We start from the raw sequence: 18,345 nt of genomic DNA on the forward strand, positions 1-18,345 counted from the left end.
ATGATTTTTCCTCAACTAATCATGCTAACGGACACACATACATATATATGTTTACATTTACATTGAAAATGGTCTTAGTGGCAAAACCTGGTCAGTATTTTATACTTATGTTCAAATTTACTTCTTATACCTACATATGTATTTTAACAAATTAAGTTTTTGGCCTGACATCAAACCAAAAAAGTAAATCCTGGGGCTAGGTCTTAACGTGCCACCCAAGGTAACAGTTACTTTCCTATAGGGAAATTTGCTCAAAATAGTACTATAAAAAGTATTTACCTCGAGCCAGTCCTTAGCGTTTCTTATTTTACTCTGGATCGCATTCTGTGCCTTCTTCATGACCGTGAGGTTGTCTGCGTCCCACTCGTCTTCATCGTAAGTGGTCAGCTGCAGCACTCTGATAATCTCATGGAGTTCGTCCGTCATTCTCGATGTCAAATAGTTACGGTTCTCGGCAGCTTCCTCAGCCCCCTTGCCACCTAGCAATGGATATCACACTTAACTGGGCTCTTGAAACTTGTTGAAAGGACTTGAATAGCTACTAGTTTAAAATGTAACTGTATCATTAAATACTTGCAACCATAACCTTACCAAAATCAAAATGAAACCATTGATTATCTGAAATAGTCTCACCCTCATAATTCTGGTCAAATACCACCTTACTGATCATAATTTTTACTTTTCTCTCTCTGCTACTTTAGTTTTATTGGGCTTGTTATTTCTCTTGCCACTTATTATCTGAACTTTATTGGAACTTTGAGAAGTAGTTTTTGCAAGACTCACCAGATGAAATGATATGGATGAATATCTTCATGCTGCAGATCAATATCGGAGCCAAAGTCTTGACCTGGTCCAGGCATCTGATGAGAATTTCCCGATGGACCTGATGGGTCAATTCCTTCTCTCTCGCTCCGACCTCACGAGACACCTGGTAATATTTTGATTTCATAGGTTAGATTGACAGGAAACCAACACCCTAGAGGGCATATTTTAGGGCAAAGATTAGTGGAATGATAAAATGACAGCTTTATTAACATCAGCTGCTTTTGTCTAAGACCATCTATAAAAATCCAATGATGAAAGACAACTGGGTTCAAATTTAAAACTGTCAAAAGATATGTATCTTTCTTTAGAACTAACCCTTATCTATAAAACATTTCAACAGAAACATTTTGATCTACAAATATATTAGTTTACTAACTAATCAAGCAGTTAAATTACCCTAGAATAGAAAACCCTACATCCAAATATTAGACTTTCTCTGAAAAATTGGCTAAAGAATAAATCTGTTTAATGGCAATAGAAAAATCCCCCTTTTAGAGAGGGTTTACCATTAAAACCTTTATTTTCTTCTGGAATTAGATATAAATGAATCGACTACTCATTTTTGCAAGGCAACTTGTGTATACAGGGTGTTTTTTTTTTTTTTAACTTGCATCTTTATTTATGTAAAAACCGCAATAGATAGAAATATTCAGTTTGCGGGAATCATCTATTGACGTAGGGGGCACAATTTTTTTGAATTCAATGTTACATTCACATAAAGTTATAAAATAAGGTTGGGGAAGGGGGGGAATAAGAATGTAACGTTGAATTCAAAAAAATTGGGCCCCCTACGTCAATAGATGATTCCCGCAAACTGCATATTTCTATCTATTGCGGTTTTTACATAAATAAAGTTGCAAGTTTTAAAAAAAACATCCTGGATATTTCTGTAAGGGGGATTTTTCATCAAGCTTTGTAGCTTATTATCATGGCCTAAATGGGATTGGTCAACTCAAGGTGATGGTTACATTTTAGATAACTTGATAGTCAAACCACTGGGTATGTTTTCCAAACCCTCAGAATTTATTTGTAAAAGCAGCCAGTTATTAATTAAAGCAGTGTGAAATAGCCGGTACTAACACTAACAACTGTTTTTGTAACTAGATTCTCACTCACTTTGCTAAGGCAGGGGCTGAGATCTTTCAAAAACTGCACCAAATCTTCCATTGTTTCGATGACCTCTGCTACAGCCAAGTAGTCCAGAACCTTTTTACATTCTCGGATTATTTTTCTGACTTCTGATTCATCAAAGCACAACAGAAGGGATGATGTTCCTTGCAAAATTCCTCTTGAACCTTCGATAAGTTTCTTTCTGAAATCAAACAAACGTAACTTGTCAGTAAAGCCTTTGACTATGAATATGCTACCGCACTATAAAGCAAACATTCCATTCTCATAATAAAGCTATAGCCAGTTTTTGTTGAATTAAAGTAAATTAGTTCAACTGAGCCACCAACAGAATGTGCAGCTGTGATACAACTTGAAATTTATGCATTTATAACAAGATTTATAAAATTAAGCCATAAGAATTGAAGTTTAAAAAACCTTTTCGCAAATTCCCATCATGTTCGGATATGAGGAGTTCTACTGGATAAGATATTTTTGTGAAAATCCAATCACAAATAGAAATTCGCTCAGTCTGCAGGTTTGCTGCAGCGGGGGTAACTAACCTGGCAGGACCAGAGTAAGGATCGACCTTGAGCATCCCTGAAGCCTCCTCCAGTAACTTGGAAGCCCCTTCCACTCTGTACAGGGCGGCTGGCATGTCCTGTTTGAGGATGGGGTCATCACTGCTGTTGATGGTCTCCTTACCAACCTGAGAAACAGATTTCAATTAGTTTACAAGAATTAAGATGGTCCCGCAATCCAAACTGATTGAGATCAAACCCCGAACCAACCCTATTTGGATCAGCAAAAATTTGCATTTGGCAGAGTTCAGTCACCTAAAGTTATAAAACTTTATAACGACTATTCATCAGGAATTAAGAGTAGTCCTACCGTAAGAAATTAGGACGTATTCTAGTATCGTAATTGTAATTGAACTAATGTGTTTTAAGTGTGATTGGAGGTAAAATTGATTTCAAGCAGCACGTGAGTAGAATTTTAAAAATGTTGCACAGTAGAACCTTGGTTAACCGAATTAAAGAGGAGAGAGCCGTTTCAGATTACCAATTTTTCGGTTAACCCATCATATACTAAACATAGCCAATGTACTACCACAGTGTGTAAAAAAAATGAATTTAAGATAATGTCTATATAATGCAGCGTTTTATTTCAGCTACAAAAATGTTAAAATTGTATAGAAAATACTTTAACCAGACAACTGAAGTTATTAAAGCCTTTTACGGCCAATATTATTTTATACAACCTGAATTCGGTTAAAAGGGGTTCTACTGTATAGTAATTTTTGTAATAATTTTTATTGCAAATAAAAACTCAACAAATCTTTTTTAACAAGGAAAAATAGATAAATCCTTATATAACATGTACATATACAGAGAGCATATATGATTCTTTAAACAATTGGTGTTAGATTGGAGGGTTTGTACAGTACATTTATTTCATTTTCTGATTGTGTGATCTGGGAGGAGGTATAATAAATAATTTTAGGCTAAACCCACCAAGAGCTATCACCAGATTTGAAGTTGGCTGGTCAAAAGTTATAAAACTTGGTTTTGTCACAAAAATAATTAGTTACAAAACGACGATGTAAAACACAAGTAAATTTGTAAATGGTGAAGTTGGGTGGATTTGTAAACAAGTGAGTCACAGTGTTTGGATGAAACAAGATTTGACTGTTGGAGTCTCGCCATAATAAACTAGGCACAGGGCCAGATACAGGTGCTGGTGAATTTCACCACAAAATCACATTTACAGATAACATTAGTAAAAAGCTGATTCTGTTGATAAGAATATCTACTGTTGAAGATAATAAGCTTAGTCTTTATCTTTGAATAGTCCTTGATATTGATATTTCTTATCTAGCTGACAGTGATTAATACAACAATATCATGATCTATATATAACATTCTGATTCAGCAAATTAAAATACCAAAACTTATTCTTTATCATAGAGTTTCCTTGATATTGACAATTCTTATCAAGTTGTGAGTATAAACAACAACATCCAACAACATCATTCCTTCCACACAAAAAATAAAATTTTGATTCTGCTGATGAAAATATATATACTTGAAAGATGAATAAAATCAATTTTTATCCATCATTGCCTTGGGATTGATAATGACTACAATAACTATAAATAAATACTATACTCTGTTTAAAAATTAACGTGGTTTTGGGGGAAGAAATCTATTTCCTCCACTTGACAATACTGTTGTATTAATAGTCAAAGATAACCTTTAAAACAATGAAACAAAGCTCAACAGCTTAGGTGTGCCAAAACACCAATCAGCTGCTACATATACAAACAAAAAAAAGTAGAGAAGGAACTTCCCCTCAAACCGCCTAAATTTTGTGAACAGACTTAGCTAGGTTGGTAAGATTACTAATATTGTTCAAATAAATCAAAATTATAATCCATAAAATGCTGGGTTCAATATTAAAGCTTCAAAATTTTCTCAAAATCTTCTAATGGCTACATACATAAATCAATTAATCCTAGAGAACATAAGATTAATATCAGTGGCTTTAAAAATAAACACTTAAGATCTATGCTGTTTTATGTGATCTAATGCATGACAAAGCCTCATGTTAAATTTAAGTCCAAATCAGGTGTGTGCCTCGAGAATTTCATCTGAATAATCACAGAAAATCTAAATCATGAAATGTTGGTGATCGCTAGATAGTAGCAATATAATCTAATAATAATAATAAATAATAATAATAAGTAACAATATGATCTATGTAAATATGATAAATGCCTTCATTTGCATTTAAAGGCCCCGTTAGTGAGTTTTATTGAAATCCATCAACAATATGCGGATGAGATCATTAAGAGTAGTTAGTGCTGATTGAATTATCTTCAAAACCATTGAAGTGGAGCAAATAATTAACTATTGTAGTTTACAAAAAAAATTATGATAAAAAGTTTACTCTAATGAAGTTGATCATAAAAACTACAAGTCTGTTTGTTTTAAAATAGAGAGTAATAACTTGGCTTGTCCTAAACAGACAATATGTTAACTTATGTAAAAAAGTGGTTTGTCCTGTTTCTTTATGTTACAGTAGGCCAACCTATTAGTTAGTCCTATTAAAGTAATGTTTCCACCTTTGTGAATTGCTTCCATTTTAGCATTTTAGAATAAGCTAAGTCATAATAAGGTTATCTTAGGATGATCTGGGATTTACAAAGAGGGAGATGATTCAGTAGGTAGTAGGCTTATCTATGTTTTATGATCACAAAACATAACAATTAAAACATTGACTAGTTCATGATTCCGCGTTAAGTTTAGAAACTACATTTTCAAGGTTGACAGGTCGACCATTAGTCTATAGGAGATTTATCACTACCTACTGAATATCAATGGAGCCAAGTGAAAGGCTACTGTAGTGTGTGTGTGTGGGTGTGAGAATGAGGTTTTGAAACTGGAGAGTTAGTCAGCAACACACTGTGGCTATTTATGTTGAAGAGAAGCCGACCAAATTATCCATGGTCTGTGTTATATTTGGGCACGTTTGCAAAAACTACTGTTTGTTCTTTATTTCTTTCATAATTTTATATACAAAAGCAATCTTTGACTGAAAAAATGGGAAAATTAAAGATTTTTAAAGCTAGAATTTATAAGGCCTAGTTAAAATTAAAGTTTAAAAAATTTTAATAATTAGCTTGTATTCAATAAACTGTTATAAAGGCAAACCAAAATTTATCTCATCCCTATTTCAAACCCTTGTCAACAGCAACAATGTTAACCTAACAAACAATGATAGTTTAGAAAGATGATTTGATTTAATTTTGTTTTGTTTATTCTTCTAAGCTTAACATTTGTTTTGATAAGATAATGATGTTTTAGCGATAAGGCATAATTCATCTTTACATTATTTGACGCTATTCATTGTAGGTATAAAAACTTGTACTGTGAATGAATAAAGAGAATTTGAATTGAATTGAATTGAATTGAATGTATACAATGTTAACCCTTCCCAGACGGCCTATAGTGTGTATACCGACAGCAAAATTATTTTATTTAAATAAAAACTAAAAACTAAACTAAACTAAAAACTATTATTATTTTTTAATATCTATAATTTTAATTTATAGAAAGTTGTAAATAGTTAATCTTTTAAAGCACTTTGTCCAAGATGTTTTTCATTACAACATTTTTTTGATAATTTCTTATTCTTCTAGAAAAATATTTCTAGTAGGCACATTTGGTTAAAGATATAATTGAATAAAAGAACGTTGTTATGAATGATTAATGATATTTTAGACAACCAACTACAACAATACCTAACTGTACTAACAATCGAAGGATTATTAGCGCGGATTATAATCGGCGGACCATTTTGTCTCTACCGTCCGCGGAGCCCAAAAAGATAAGCGGATATATCTGCCTACAGTCCTGGAAGGGTTAACAATGTACACACTTAAGGTGAGCAATAAAATATCCATTAGGTAGCTCTATTACTCTAGAAGTTTAAATTATTTGTTCGCAACTTTTATTAGCCAACACCAGGCATAACAAATAAAATTATGTAGTTATTACTAATAAATTTTGTGTGGTTGGGTAAATAATAACCAGAAAGCATATTGGCAGAAGCATATTGTTGGCTTTGTTAACCAATATGATGTGACACCCTAAAAAACCTATGTCTACAAAGACGCTCCTTTTAATCACTTTTTTATCCAAGCAATTCAGGTACGGTAACAGTAACTTTTGTTCATTTTAAAATCCACACCGAATCAAATTTTCGTTACCCACACCAGTGTCATTTTGAATTGAAAACCAAGAGTCAAAAATCTGTTTAACCCATTGGGGAAGGAATTAATGCGCTACCTGCAGCACCCTCTGGCGGCAATTAATTTTACCGAATTTGTAGACTTTTACTCTAACTGCTATAGAAAGAAAACCTTAGGTAATAAATTAATAATTCTTTCACCATTTTGTTTACAGTAAAATTGTCTACAGAAAAGTGGTAATTGGATAGTCAAAGTTCTAAACTAAAAAAAATATATATACTCTAAACTAAAAAAAAATATATATATATAAAGATTATAAAAATAAAAATTTTAAAAACAATATTTTGAAAGTAAACTTGCTATACAAATTCCAAGATTAATCCAGACACCAAATAACACTACTATTATAAAGTTCAATCGATTCCCTAGGCTACGTAGAAAAATCAAAACTTGTACACTTTTATAAGAAATAACATTTTTTTTAAATTGTTTGTTTACCTTACCGCAGCTGATTTTTGGTGATATGTGGTTTCTATGGCAACACAAAATTGTTTGTTATTCGCTAAAATAAATGAGTAAAAACGCAAATCAAGAAGCAAGATATTTATAAACATTATAATAGTAAGAAGAAACAAAAAGGGCGAAAAATAATAATAACTAAATAACTAATGGCGCTGCCTAGCGGTGACACGAGCGGCACTCGTAAGTCGGCCGCCGGGCCTGCAGTGGCCGTACGAGTAACGCTCGTAAGTCGGCGCCAATGGGTTAAGGGAAAGATTTTTCTTCCAAGTTCCAAACCTTTCAAATTTGGTGGCTGTGTTAGCGATTAGAACCGACCCTTTCGCACTGAAGCCCGACACACTAACAAATGGGCTAAGAACATAATCCTTTGATTTGTACTAAAGATCTTCTGCTTAGCCTATCTAAGATCTTACATTAACAATGTTATAAGCATTATCAAATGAAACTGTCCGTAGGAATGTTAAATAAATAAAATAGATGTAACGCTGATTTCTAACCTTAACGAGATTGGTAACTGCACAGCTGACTGCCATGACAGGCCTTTCCAAATCTGGCATGGCATTGCCATCTTCTGCTTCTTCATGAAGAATCACAAGCCTTGAAACCTACAAAAAAACATATTCATAAATAAATTTTATATATAACCTTGATATAAACCAAGAAAATAACTCGGTAGATGTACTCCACCGGATGAATTTGTGTTTTAAGAATGATTGAGTAGCGAACTCAAGTCTAAGCTCAACTAAGATCTAATTTATTTAAGAATAATCTGGATTTATTTGAACTGATTTAGACAGTAAATTATCTACGTAGGCCTATATGTAATGTTAGTTACCTAATATAGTAAATGGGGTTATAACTTAGTAGAGTTAAACCTAATATAGCTCCACAAATTCTTTGTATAATGTGAACCAGAAGGTTTCCGAGATTAAGAAATTTTGGGTTAGCCTATTGGGAAAAGGGATGAAAATGGAAAGATTTGGTAGGTATTTTTTAAGTGTATGTTTTATACATAGCCTACTAAGTGGCTAGTGCTTTGGTGGTCAGATAAAATGACCGCAAATATTTTATTATTTCTATGGCAGGAATTCCCTGACTTTTTGTCTGATCTTGATATTTTTTTAATTTTTGGAGTACTGAACTAAATTTTATTACAACTAAAAAAATAAGGTGGTCTTTAGAAAAAATACAAATTTACATCAAGTAAGTTACCTTACGTTTATTTTAGACAATTAAACACATAACACATAACGCAAACCAATGTTAGTTAGATCCTATGATTAAAAATAAAGCAAAAACATTTGTTTCTAGAATTACCGTAGCCTATGGAAAAACATAATTGACTCCAAATTTGAGAAACAAAATGTAAAACTAAAAGTCCAAACTAATGAATCCAGTAAATTATTTTACACTGATATTGCCAGTGTCAAACCACAAAAATAACCTCAAAACATGAAAACAAAAGAGAGAGATATTCTGAGTGAGGGGGAGGGAGAGAGGAACGTCGAGACGGAGACGGCTGACACGAGGGATGGCACGGAAAGTGTATGCTCCAAACAAAAATTCCTGCTGAAAATGTGATTTCTTAAATGTTATAAGATATTAATTTGAATTGTAGTTTTTTAATATTGATATTTTTAGTCTAAAATCTAATTCTTATAAAACGGAAGAATAAGTTTACTTGATTTATATCGGTAGAAGCATACTTGAACGTGTACCACCCTAAAGGTCTCTGCGTACCACCAGTGGTAGGCCTACACGTACCCCATTTTGGAACCGCTGTTCTATGGCATAAGCAAAATGCTATAATCTATTAACCCTCCAAGTGTCCATAGTTTAGGCCTTAATGTCCACCTATTTTTGGCGCATTTGCAAGGTTTTATTAAAACGGATCTGAGAAGCTTAAAACAATGTTAATTCTAATGTTCTATATACCATTTTGTTTGGAAAATCATGGGCTTCAATATTATATATAAAACATAAGGAACATTTTTTCAAAAAAAAAAAATTTAGGTAAAAAAAATATAATTTCGAAAATTTTCAAAAAAAAAATAAGTTCGCGCTCAATGAAATTGTATAAATTATAGGCCTATAAATATTTAAAAATAGCCACTTTGTTCTAAATTTTATGAGGATTACAAATATATAATAATATAAGGAAGTATATTTGCAAATAAATAAGTTATGGGCAAAAAACTGATTTCAGTACATAGCGTTTAGCTAAGAATGCATAGCCTAACCATAGCTAGGAATCTGGCTGATAATTTACATCAATATCACTACCTACTTCTTCAGGATCATCAACCAGCACTTCAAAACCACTTAAATCTTCTTATAATGCACCACGTATATCACTACTTTTGATTTTTAACACTAAAACAATGATAAACGTAATAAAACACATCAGTCATCGGTCCGGGGGAACCTAGCTGTTTACAAATACACGCACGTCAGCTGTCTGCTACAATATTTTCGGAACTAAAATGAATAGCGCTTAGAGACAGACCTCTGGAGAAAGCTTAGAATATTACGGAAAGAACGATACCTAACTCGATTCAGTCAGTCATAGAGCCTTCGCCGTAAACGATGTCTGCGTGTCGAAAAATCGACAAGTAACACTACACAAAGTGTGCTGCTTGTCGAATTTTCGTCAAGTAACACTGGGAGGGTTAAAGCTAACTGAGCTATTTTGATACCAGGATCTCTCTCAAAATTGTAATTAACACCAGCATAGGTTTTTGCAGAACTTACATATAAGTTAGGCCTGAAAATTATTTTTAAGGGATCCGGACATGGAGGTTATTGGATGCAGAGTTTGCAGGAATTAAGTTACCGGTAGCCTAACTGTATCTCACGAGCTAATCAAATTACTAAATTGGCCCTACATTTAGACATTTATTTAAATGAAAACCTGTATTTTCTGTTAAAAATCAATAACACCTCAATAGGTTCATTATGTAAGAAAACAAATTAGGTAGATACTCAAGCAACGAAAAAAAACACTTTTATTACATCAAGTACGAAGGACACGGCGACGGTCAGTCTAGACCTACACCCTGAACCCGCAGCCGCGCCATGAGTTGTATGGCCATACTTTATTCGTTAAAATGTGTGTACGTGTTCGTTTTTGTTATTTGTTCATCTCGTTATGTGTTTTTGAAGACTTTCCTACGACCTCCTAGGAGCGAAAAAACCACGTCTAGACTTGACAATGACACCATAAGTGTGTCGAAACCTGAAAACATCCCTTATACTTAGGCCTGACGTAGGGAAAAGCCACTTAAGATTAAATTTGATTTTAAGTTATGTCCCTACACCCATCCATAACTTAAAATCTTTAATATTCACGACCTCTTTAGCCTAATGTTAATAGCCTATGCTTGCACTTGCTATTCAAAGTGGCAACATAACATTTTAAATTAAAATAGTAAAACAATAAATTAGGTCAGGTTTTTAAAACATGTCTAAATCATATTCTCGTAACTTACGTACTTAGGCTTTTTAATAAACTAAGTTATCTTAAATGGTTAAAAATTCAATTTGGACCTTAAAACAAACCCAATTATATATTTCATTATATAAGTTATTAAACCCAATTAACTTAAAAAGTTAAATGGGTCTGATTGGAAGATTTTATTTTCCTTTAACGACAATTTAAAAAAAATATCATCCTTGATACACTTGATCTCTGGAAACCTTACTGGATACGCTCCACTTTGATATAAGTTTAGGCCTACCTAATGTTTAAAACGTTGTATTTTCCTTTTCCATATTTCCAAAATTCAGCTTAAGTTAATTTTAGGTTGTAGTAAAATTGGAGGTTATGATTTGTAATGCAGAGTACCTATTTTACTATATTTGACTTAAGCATAAGCATAGCTTAGTTATAAGTTTGAGAAATCATTAAAGTAAGTAGGAGCAATGAATAAGCTGACAAAAGAAATTTTGGACTTTGTAAATATTTTTACTTTGATTTCAAATCTTCAAGTTTAGTGTCCATAATCATGTCCATATTTAGGCATGTGTCACATCGTGACGTCATTTGACAGCTGATAAAGGTTAATTTACAGCATAAAATATTTCCTAGGTTATCTTCCCAAAGAGATACTGGTGCAATTTTAAGGCTTAGTATTAGGAGCTATATAAAAATTTCACCCATTTAATTATTATTTTTTTGTTTCAGAGAGACAAAACAATCAAACACAGAATTTGAGACAGACGTTTGATGTTGGTTGTGGTTTACAAGAAAAATTGTATTACAGTACGAGTACGGTAAATAAATAAGATGCAAGGGTTACTTTAAAATGATAACTAATTAAATATTTGTGTATGTACAATACATTCAAACGTTGAATACGAAACTTAATAGTATAACAGCTTATTAGGAATCCAAGCCCCATAAAAATACAAATTTATTTCATACCTGCTGTGCCACAGGCTCCAAAATGCCTTCGATGGTTTTGGTGTGAAACACGGGCATGTTTCTGGGAGATTAATAACTCTTTGACAAGTAAACCTAAATATGAGCCTACTAAGGCCAAAAACTAATTAAAAATCATAAAATTATACCACAAAAACTAATAGTGTTGACTGTCTAGACTCTAGAGTAGACGAAATTAGCCTTTTTGTGAAAGAAAAAGAAATAAAACATGAAGAAATTGAGATCATTCAGTGATGCAGTGTGTCTAAACGCAAACAAAAATTATCCTACGTTCAATATTACATAGGTACCGCGGATTATAAAAGGAATTTACTTGACCTTATTTTTATTATACCTATCATACTATTCAAAATTAATATTACTACTTTTTACTTTCATTAGTAATTTAATTTTTCTTCACAAAGACTGCTATTATGCAAGAACAATTATTAAGTTGGTAGGTAGCTCAGTCGGCAACGCACGCACTACGCAGCCATGGTGGAAGGCTACGCAGCGGTCTTCGGGCCCAAGACAGCGTTGTCGTGGAGTTCGGACCATAAAACCTTAGATAAAACCTACAACTAAAACCATGATAAAACATACTCCCTTAGAAGGTTTCTCTTCTTATGGATTAGCTGAACACAATTGTATTGTGCCCGGTGCAGTGTAGAGGCTGAGGAGTATGTTTTATCCATGGTAGAAGTCACGTTTAGTTTAGAACATGTTTCTTGTTATTTCAGTAATTTATACCACGCAACCAAAAATCCATATAATCATAAACAATAACTCGTCCCTTAGTTGTATAACCAAACCAAACCAAAGTAAAGCACAACTCATAAAATTAACCCTAAAATAATAGAAACAATATTTTGTCAGCACTAGTGATCAGTGTCGCCAACAATTATCAATCAATCAATAATTATCAATCATTGAGATGGGGACGCCACCTAGGTGCTTATTTTAACCTAAATATGAGTGTAGAATGGTGTGTGATGACTTGTGTTGCTTTGTTTCTGACTAAGATCAGCTGTTTCATTAGTCAGGATCATTTATTTAAACCCCAATGATCAGGAACAGCTGGGTCCAGTTTCGATAACCATCAAAAAGCTTACGACTTTTCTCAGGATCCATGGTGGAATTCTAGTAATCGTGGTGGAATTCCTTCCCCATGCTCAGGATGGAACCACAGCGACCTTTTGACTACTAGGTGAGCACTATATACAGAGTGGCTGAAAAGTAACTAGCACCCCCACTTAACTTTTCAACCTTTTGAGATATTTGAAATCGGTTTGCGGCAACCTTCTTAGATATGAGGGGCTACAATAATTATGTTCAATTTTGAAAATTTTGCCCTTAGGGGTAGCGGAGGTAGGGGGTAGCTCAAAATTTTCGAATGACAAGTATAGTCAAGTTTGGTATCATTTTACAGGTCTTGACGAAACCTAAACATTGACATAAAGAAAACAAAAATCGGCTCTCTAATAACAAAATTGCGCCCTAAAACGTTTCAAATCCAAATAACCATGAGGGTGGCTAAAAATTAACTTGCACCCTCTTTAACTTTGTTACTATTTGAGATATTTGAAATCGGTTTGCGGCAACTTGTTTGGATATGAAGGGCTACAATAATTATGGCCAGTTTTGAAAATTTTGCCCTTAGTGGTAGCGGGGATAGGGGGTAGCTCAAAATTTTCAAATAGCAAGGATAGTCTTGTTTGGTATCATTTTGTAGGTCTTGACAAAACATAACAATTAACATAAAGAAAATAGAAATCATACCATTTATAACAAAATGGCAGTTCAAAATTACTTTAAATAACCATTGTCTCAATCATTTTTAGCTGTCATTTTGTTATTAATGATCTGATTTCTATTTTCTTTATGTTAATTGTTATGTTTTGTCAAGACCTACAAAATGATACCAAACAAGACTATACTTGCTATTTGAAAATTTTGAGCTACCCCCTACCCCCGCTACCCCTAAGGGCAAATTTCCCTTAATTCTTTGTTTGTTCTGTTCCTCCACACCCAATTTCTGTTGATGGGAAGGTACACATAGTTCTTAGTTTTTTTGTTTTCATAAACTTATTTTATTTTCGTTGTTCCTCGTCAATGTCTAGGTTTCAGATCCGTAGAGTGCTATTGGCTGTATTATAGTTTTATAAAAGTTTTTCTTTGGTTCCCGTTGACAAAAGTCTACTTTGTAGCAGTAATTTAAGGGCCCAATAGCACATTCCCCAGTAATAATCTGTGGCGTTTATCTCTACTTCCCTTCCTAACCCACTCCCTTTATTCATTAATCAAAATCATAAAAAATTTAACCAATTGGAATATTAGCTAAGCAACAGGAACCGTCCGCCATGACACTGGTAGTAGGCCCGGTTTAGCCAATGGAATGTAATGGAGAATACGACACAGATATACTACAGATAAAGAGATGTTCAGAAAACAACTGTCGTTTATTTTAGTGTATAGATTTACTGTATACATTTGTAGATTTAAAGATTACAGTAACTAAAATAACGTAAAAATGACCGTTCAGGTCTTTTTGAAAAGCCATATCCTTTAAACTCCAACCATTGAATAACCGAGAATGTAGTTTACCCAAAATGTCCCCACCCCCTTTATTATGGTTAATAATCATGGTTTGACTGTGGTTGGTTTCGGATTAGTAGTACAGTATCATCAACTTTTGGATACGAAGTGTATCAATAGTAAAGGTACAGTATTATTAATCAAGGAGATATAAAAGGAGAAATAAAATAACACAATTGATTTTAAATTATCTTCTTACAGCCTCAGCCCACAAATCCCTGATACAGAAATCAACTATCAATTGGTCTTTCATAATATTTCATATAAAAATGATCGTATGTCGGATACACAACAGTGTGATAAATACTTTAACGATAAATAAAACATCCGTAAAAATATGCTCTTAGCAAACATTGTAAATAATTTACCATCAGTCTCGATAATAAAAACCACAAAAATAAAAACTAACCTCTAACCGGTCCAAAAATCAGACAGGCTAAAAAAACAAAGAAAAACTTACTAAACGATACGTTAATGGAAGATGGATGCAAATATCGATAATAATTACATGCATATCATTATGTCTGATTATGTTTCAACAAGCTTGAGATCTGAAAGTAACTTTTCAGTTTTCTCGACACTATTATCATTATGTCACAGGTAGAACTGGTGTGTAAGAATGATTAGCGGCCGAGGCCAAACTCTTTGTCATCATCCTCGGTTATGTCACCGTACTGCCAGACTCCAATATGGGCCTTCTTTGCTTCGTCTTGTGCTTTCGTGTACTGCTGGAGCTGAAACAACACAACAGATTATGACCAGAGACTAGGTAAAAAAATTGAATATGTACTTGAATAAATTACAATAGTAAAAAATAAACAGAAATCCTCTCCAATTGTATTAAATAATTTTGAGAAATGACAAACTTGAAAGTTAAATTTCTTAGATCACTTATCTCAACTCTAGATCACTTCTTGAGATCGCAAAAAAGTCCATTATTTGTGATTAGTTTCCCGAAATTGCAAATTTTGACAATTCAAATGTGAAAAAATTGTGATTTTGGGCTGGTTTTTATATTTGAATTCCCCAGTTCTTTAAAAAACTCACAAATGATTCCCAGATTTCCCCGTTTTCGGATTAGCTAAACCAATATCTCGCATACTGTGAGTATGTATTTCCGTACTGTCAGTATTGTATATACCGTACTTTATTGTATGTCATGTATTTCAGTATTTCCTCACCAATTTCTGTATCCTCCTGTCCCTCTTGCTAGTGTCGACCAGCAGCAGTCCGTCCTTGATCAGACCTTCGATGATGTCATTGTTGGTTGCCTCATCAGTGAGAGTCACGTACGGTACGGACGCCATTCGATATTCCACGTTAAGCAGGATTGGTTTATTCATCGTGTCCGTTCTCAACGCTTCAATGGCATCTTGGATGTAGTCAGGCTACAAAAAACAAAAATACGCTTAGAGGTTAAGAAAAAACTTTACTTTGATACAAAAATGGTATTTCAAAGATGAGACACAATCATGTTAACAATAATATTGGTCTACAAAAATATTTTGGATAGATCACTATAAAAGCATCAATCTACAAACATTATTATGAATTCAACAGGTTTTTTTTAATGTAATATAAAATAATAGGATGCTGTAAGTGCCTAAATGTATGGTAATTATATGGAAGAGTAAAGTATAGATGTCGTTATTTAGTAAGAAGTATAATAAACTGTTTTCATACAGCTCGCTGCAGGTTACTTTCCAAACAGCTCTCGGAATTATTAAAAATATAAGAGTACTGCTGAGATTACTTACGTCCTGAGGCAGCTTTACACAGGCCAGGGCGTACTCGTGAGCGTAGTACTTGTCCTGGGCGAAGGCTGATGGCAACTGACCCAGACGGGAGAATGGAATCTCATCTCTGTTGCCATAGTCAACGTACAGAACTTGCGCTTTGCCCCCACTTGCCTGTCAACAGTTAACATTTATTTACCTTCTTAACACTCTGTTTGGTATGGAGTTATTACTGATTTGGGTTATTTTATAATATTCAGTTACAGGAGCTTACAATATTATCCTATACTCTTGGGCAATGTTTGCTTGTATGTATGCTTGCTTGCACAAAGATCTCGATAACGGCTTTGACAATTTCCTCTTCAAATGTTGAAAATATTTTATTTCTGGCTTAAAAACCTGATTGACGACAGCCACTACCTCAAAAAAATTTTGCTACACAACTTATTTGAAAATTTAACGTTCCCCTTTTGGGTTGCCAAGTAAATATGATCGTTAAGAACAAAAGACTTGTAACATGTGTCTATTTTAAAAGGCTAATTTAAATAAAATAGTTAAATTAGTACGCACCTTTTCAATTTTTGCTCTGTACCACAAATTGTCTTCAGTAAACTTAGCTGCACACAGGTCCCCTGCAATTAAATTCATGACATGAGTAAGCCTATTCTACAAGTAAAATCTGTATACTTAATACAATAAGTTTTTTCTCTGTATCATCCCTTATTCACCCATCCTACTAAACAGATTTTTACGATTGATAAGTCATTGTAAAGCTTATGATCTAGCGGAGTGACGAATGTTAGCTAAAACGTAATTTGCTTCCGGTCTTCATACCCCTAGCTTTTAGTTTATTTCTAGAGTTCGCTTTCAAAGAACCAGTGATGGTGACCAAATCAAATCAAATCAAATCAAAATCTGTTTTATTTCCAGAAATTATTTACAACATATATATATACAACATACGAACAATAGTCCCGCATAGGCCGTAAAAGACCTGTGCGCGGGACGAGCTCTATTACAAATACAAATATTCTTTGAAATTAAAACTAAATTAATCAAAATTACAATTAAATTACAATTAAGCTATGAGACAGCTACAGGAACAGTCAATGCTAAGTAAAAGGTAGTCGAGTGATTGGATTTGCAGTTACTGATATCTGTTATCTGTACGCTAAATATTGTTTGGTGTACTTGTGTATTAATTATTGTTAAGTAATGTATACTGAACTGATAAGTGTCTCAGACTGATCGAGCCCTATCTCCGACAGCCAACTGCTTACCGAACGTTTATAAACTGGAAGAGATACCTGTAGATCTCTAATCTCTGATGGTATATTCCTATACAAAAAATTTGCAATATAAAAAGCATTGGTAAGGTTTGCAGACTTGAAAACTCGGGGTACCTGCATACCTACATTTACAGCTCCTCTGGTGGGATAGTTATGTGTGATTGGCGTCACTATCAAATCTGGATTGGAATAGGTATATACAAGTAAAGTTTTGATAAAAAGTTGACGCACCGAAAGTAATTGTGTGTTTTTGAATAATAAATTTGTAGGGAAACGCCTGTTGAATCGAAAAGCTATTTTAATAATTAGTTTTTGTATGACAAACAGTGGATTTAAAATATTACTACTAGCTCCTCCCCATACTACAATTCCATATTGAAGTACTGATTGGACAAATGCATAGTATAACATTTTTATTTCATTAACGTTAAGAATTTCGCGTACGTTTCTAAAAACATAAATTAACTTCCTAAGTTTTGTCTTCAAATATTCAATATGGGGTTCCCATCTTAACCTACTATCCAATATCACTCCCAAGTACTTGTAATGATCTACTCTCTCCAAATGTAAACAACCACAGGTAGAGATACTTGGATCTCCACAAACATGCATCACAAGTCTGAGGTTGGCGGGAGGCTCACTACTTTGTCTGAGGAAAATTGGCATATATTTTGTTTTCAATACATTCATTGATAATACATTTTGGGAAAACCATTTTTGAATAAGGAACATATCTGTTTGCGCTGCATTGAATGTTTGGTCCCAAGTATTACCTTTGAATATAACTGCAGTGTCGTCGGCAAATAAAAAGAGCTTTCCTGTGATTGGAAGTTTGTCTAAATTATTTATGTAAATCAAAAAAAGGGATGGTCCCAGCGTACTGCCCTGGACAACTCCGTAGTCTATTTCACGTATATCGCTAAAATTGTTGTTAATAGAAACTAACTGGCTGCGTTTATTCAAATAACTACTAAACCATTTCAGGGCCAAACCACGAATTCCGATGCATTCCATTTTATTTAAGAGAATATTTCTATCAATGGAATCAAATGCCTTTGCAAGGTCAATGAACACAGTCAATGCTTTTTCATTTCCGTT

The 18,345-nt window shown here is 33.6% G+C and overlaps 2 protein-coding genes across 11 annotated transcripts in view; both read right to left on the bottom strand.

Annotated features, from left to right (window-relative positions):
* The window catches only part of LOC128994560 (vinculin-like), a 48,832-nt gene extending 37,003 nt beyond the window's left edge, over nt 1-11,829 (bottom strand). For all 10 annotated transcript variants that reach the window (XM_054419199.1, XM_054419200.1, XM_054419191.1 and 7 more), the window contains exons 1-6: nt 11,631-11,829; nt 7,705-7,812; nt 2,496-2,641; nt 1,942-2,137; nt 784-928; nt 280-479 (exon numbers count right to left, since the gene is read on the bottom strand). In XM_054419199.1, the coding sequence (XP_054275174.1) occupies nt 280-479; nt 784-928; nt 1,942-2,137; nt 2,496-2,641; nt 7,705-7,812; nt 11,631-11,687 (852 nt within the window). In that variant the 5' untranslated portion in view covers nt 11,688-11,829. The remainder of the gene's footprint in view (nt 1-279; nt 480-783; nt 929-1,941; nt 2,138-2,495; nt 2,642-7,704; nt 7,813-11,630) is intronic.
* Nucleotides 11,830-14,398: 2,569 nt separating this feature from the next.
* The window catches only part of LOC128994563 (staphylococcal nuclease domain-containing protein 1-like), a 35,079-nt gene continuing 31,132 nt past the window's right edge, over nt 14,399-18,345 (bottom strand). Inside the window, exons 15-18 of the mRNA XM_054419206.1 lie at nt 16,529-16,590; nt 15,980-16,132; nt 15,404-15,610; nt 14,399-14,956 (exon numbers count right to left, since the gene is read on the bottom strand). Of these exons, the coding sequence (XP_054275181.1) occupies nt 14,846-14,956; nt 15,404-15,610; nt 15,980-16,132; nt 16,529-16,590 (533 nt within the window). The 3' untranslated portion in view covers nt 14,399-14,845. The remainder of the gene's footprint in view (nt 14,957-15,403; nt 15,611-15,979; nt 16,133-16,528; nt 16,591-18,345) is intronic.

Source organism: Macrosteles quadrilineatus, unplaced genomic scaffold (assembly GCF_028750875.1).
Source record: "Macrosteles quadrilineatus isolate MER2022 unplaced genomic scaffold, UCM_ALF_1.0 Scaffold_5__1_contigs__length_97177068, whole genome shotgun sequence".
NCBI lineage: Eukaryota > Metazoa > Arthropoda > Insecta > Hemiptera > Cicadellidae > Macrosteles > Macrosteles quadrilineatus.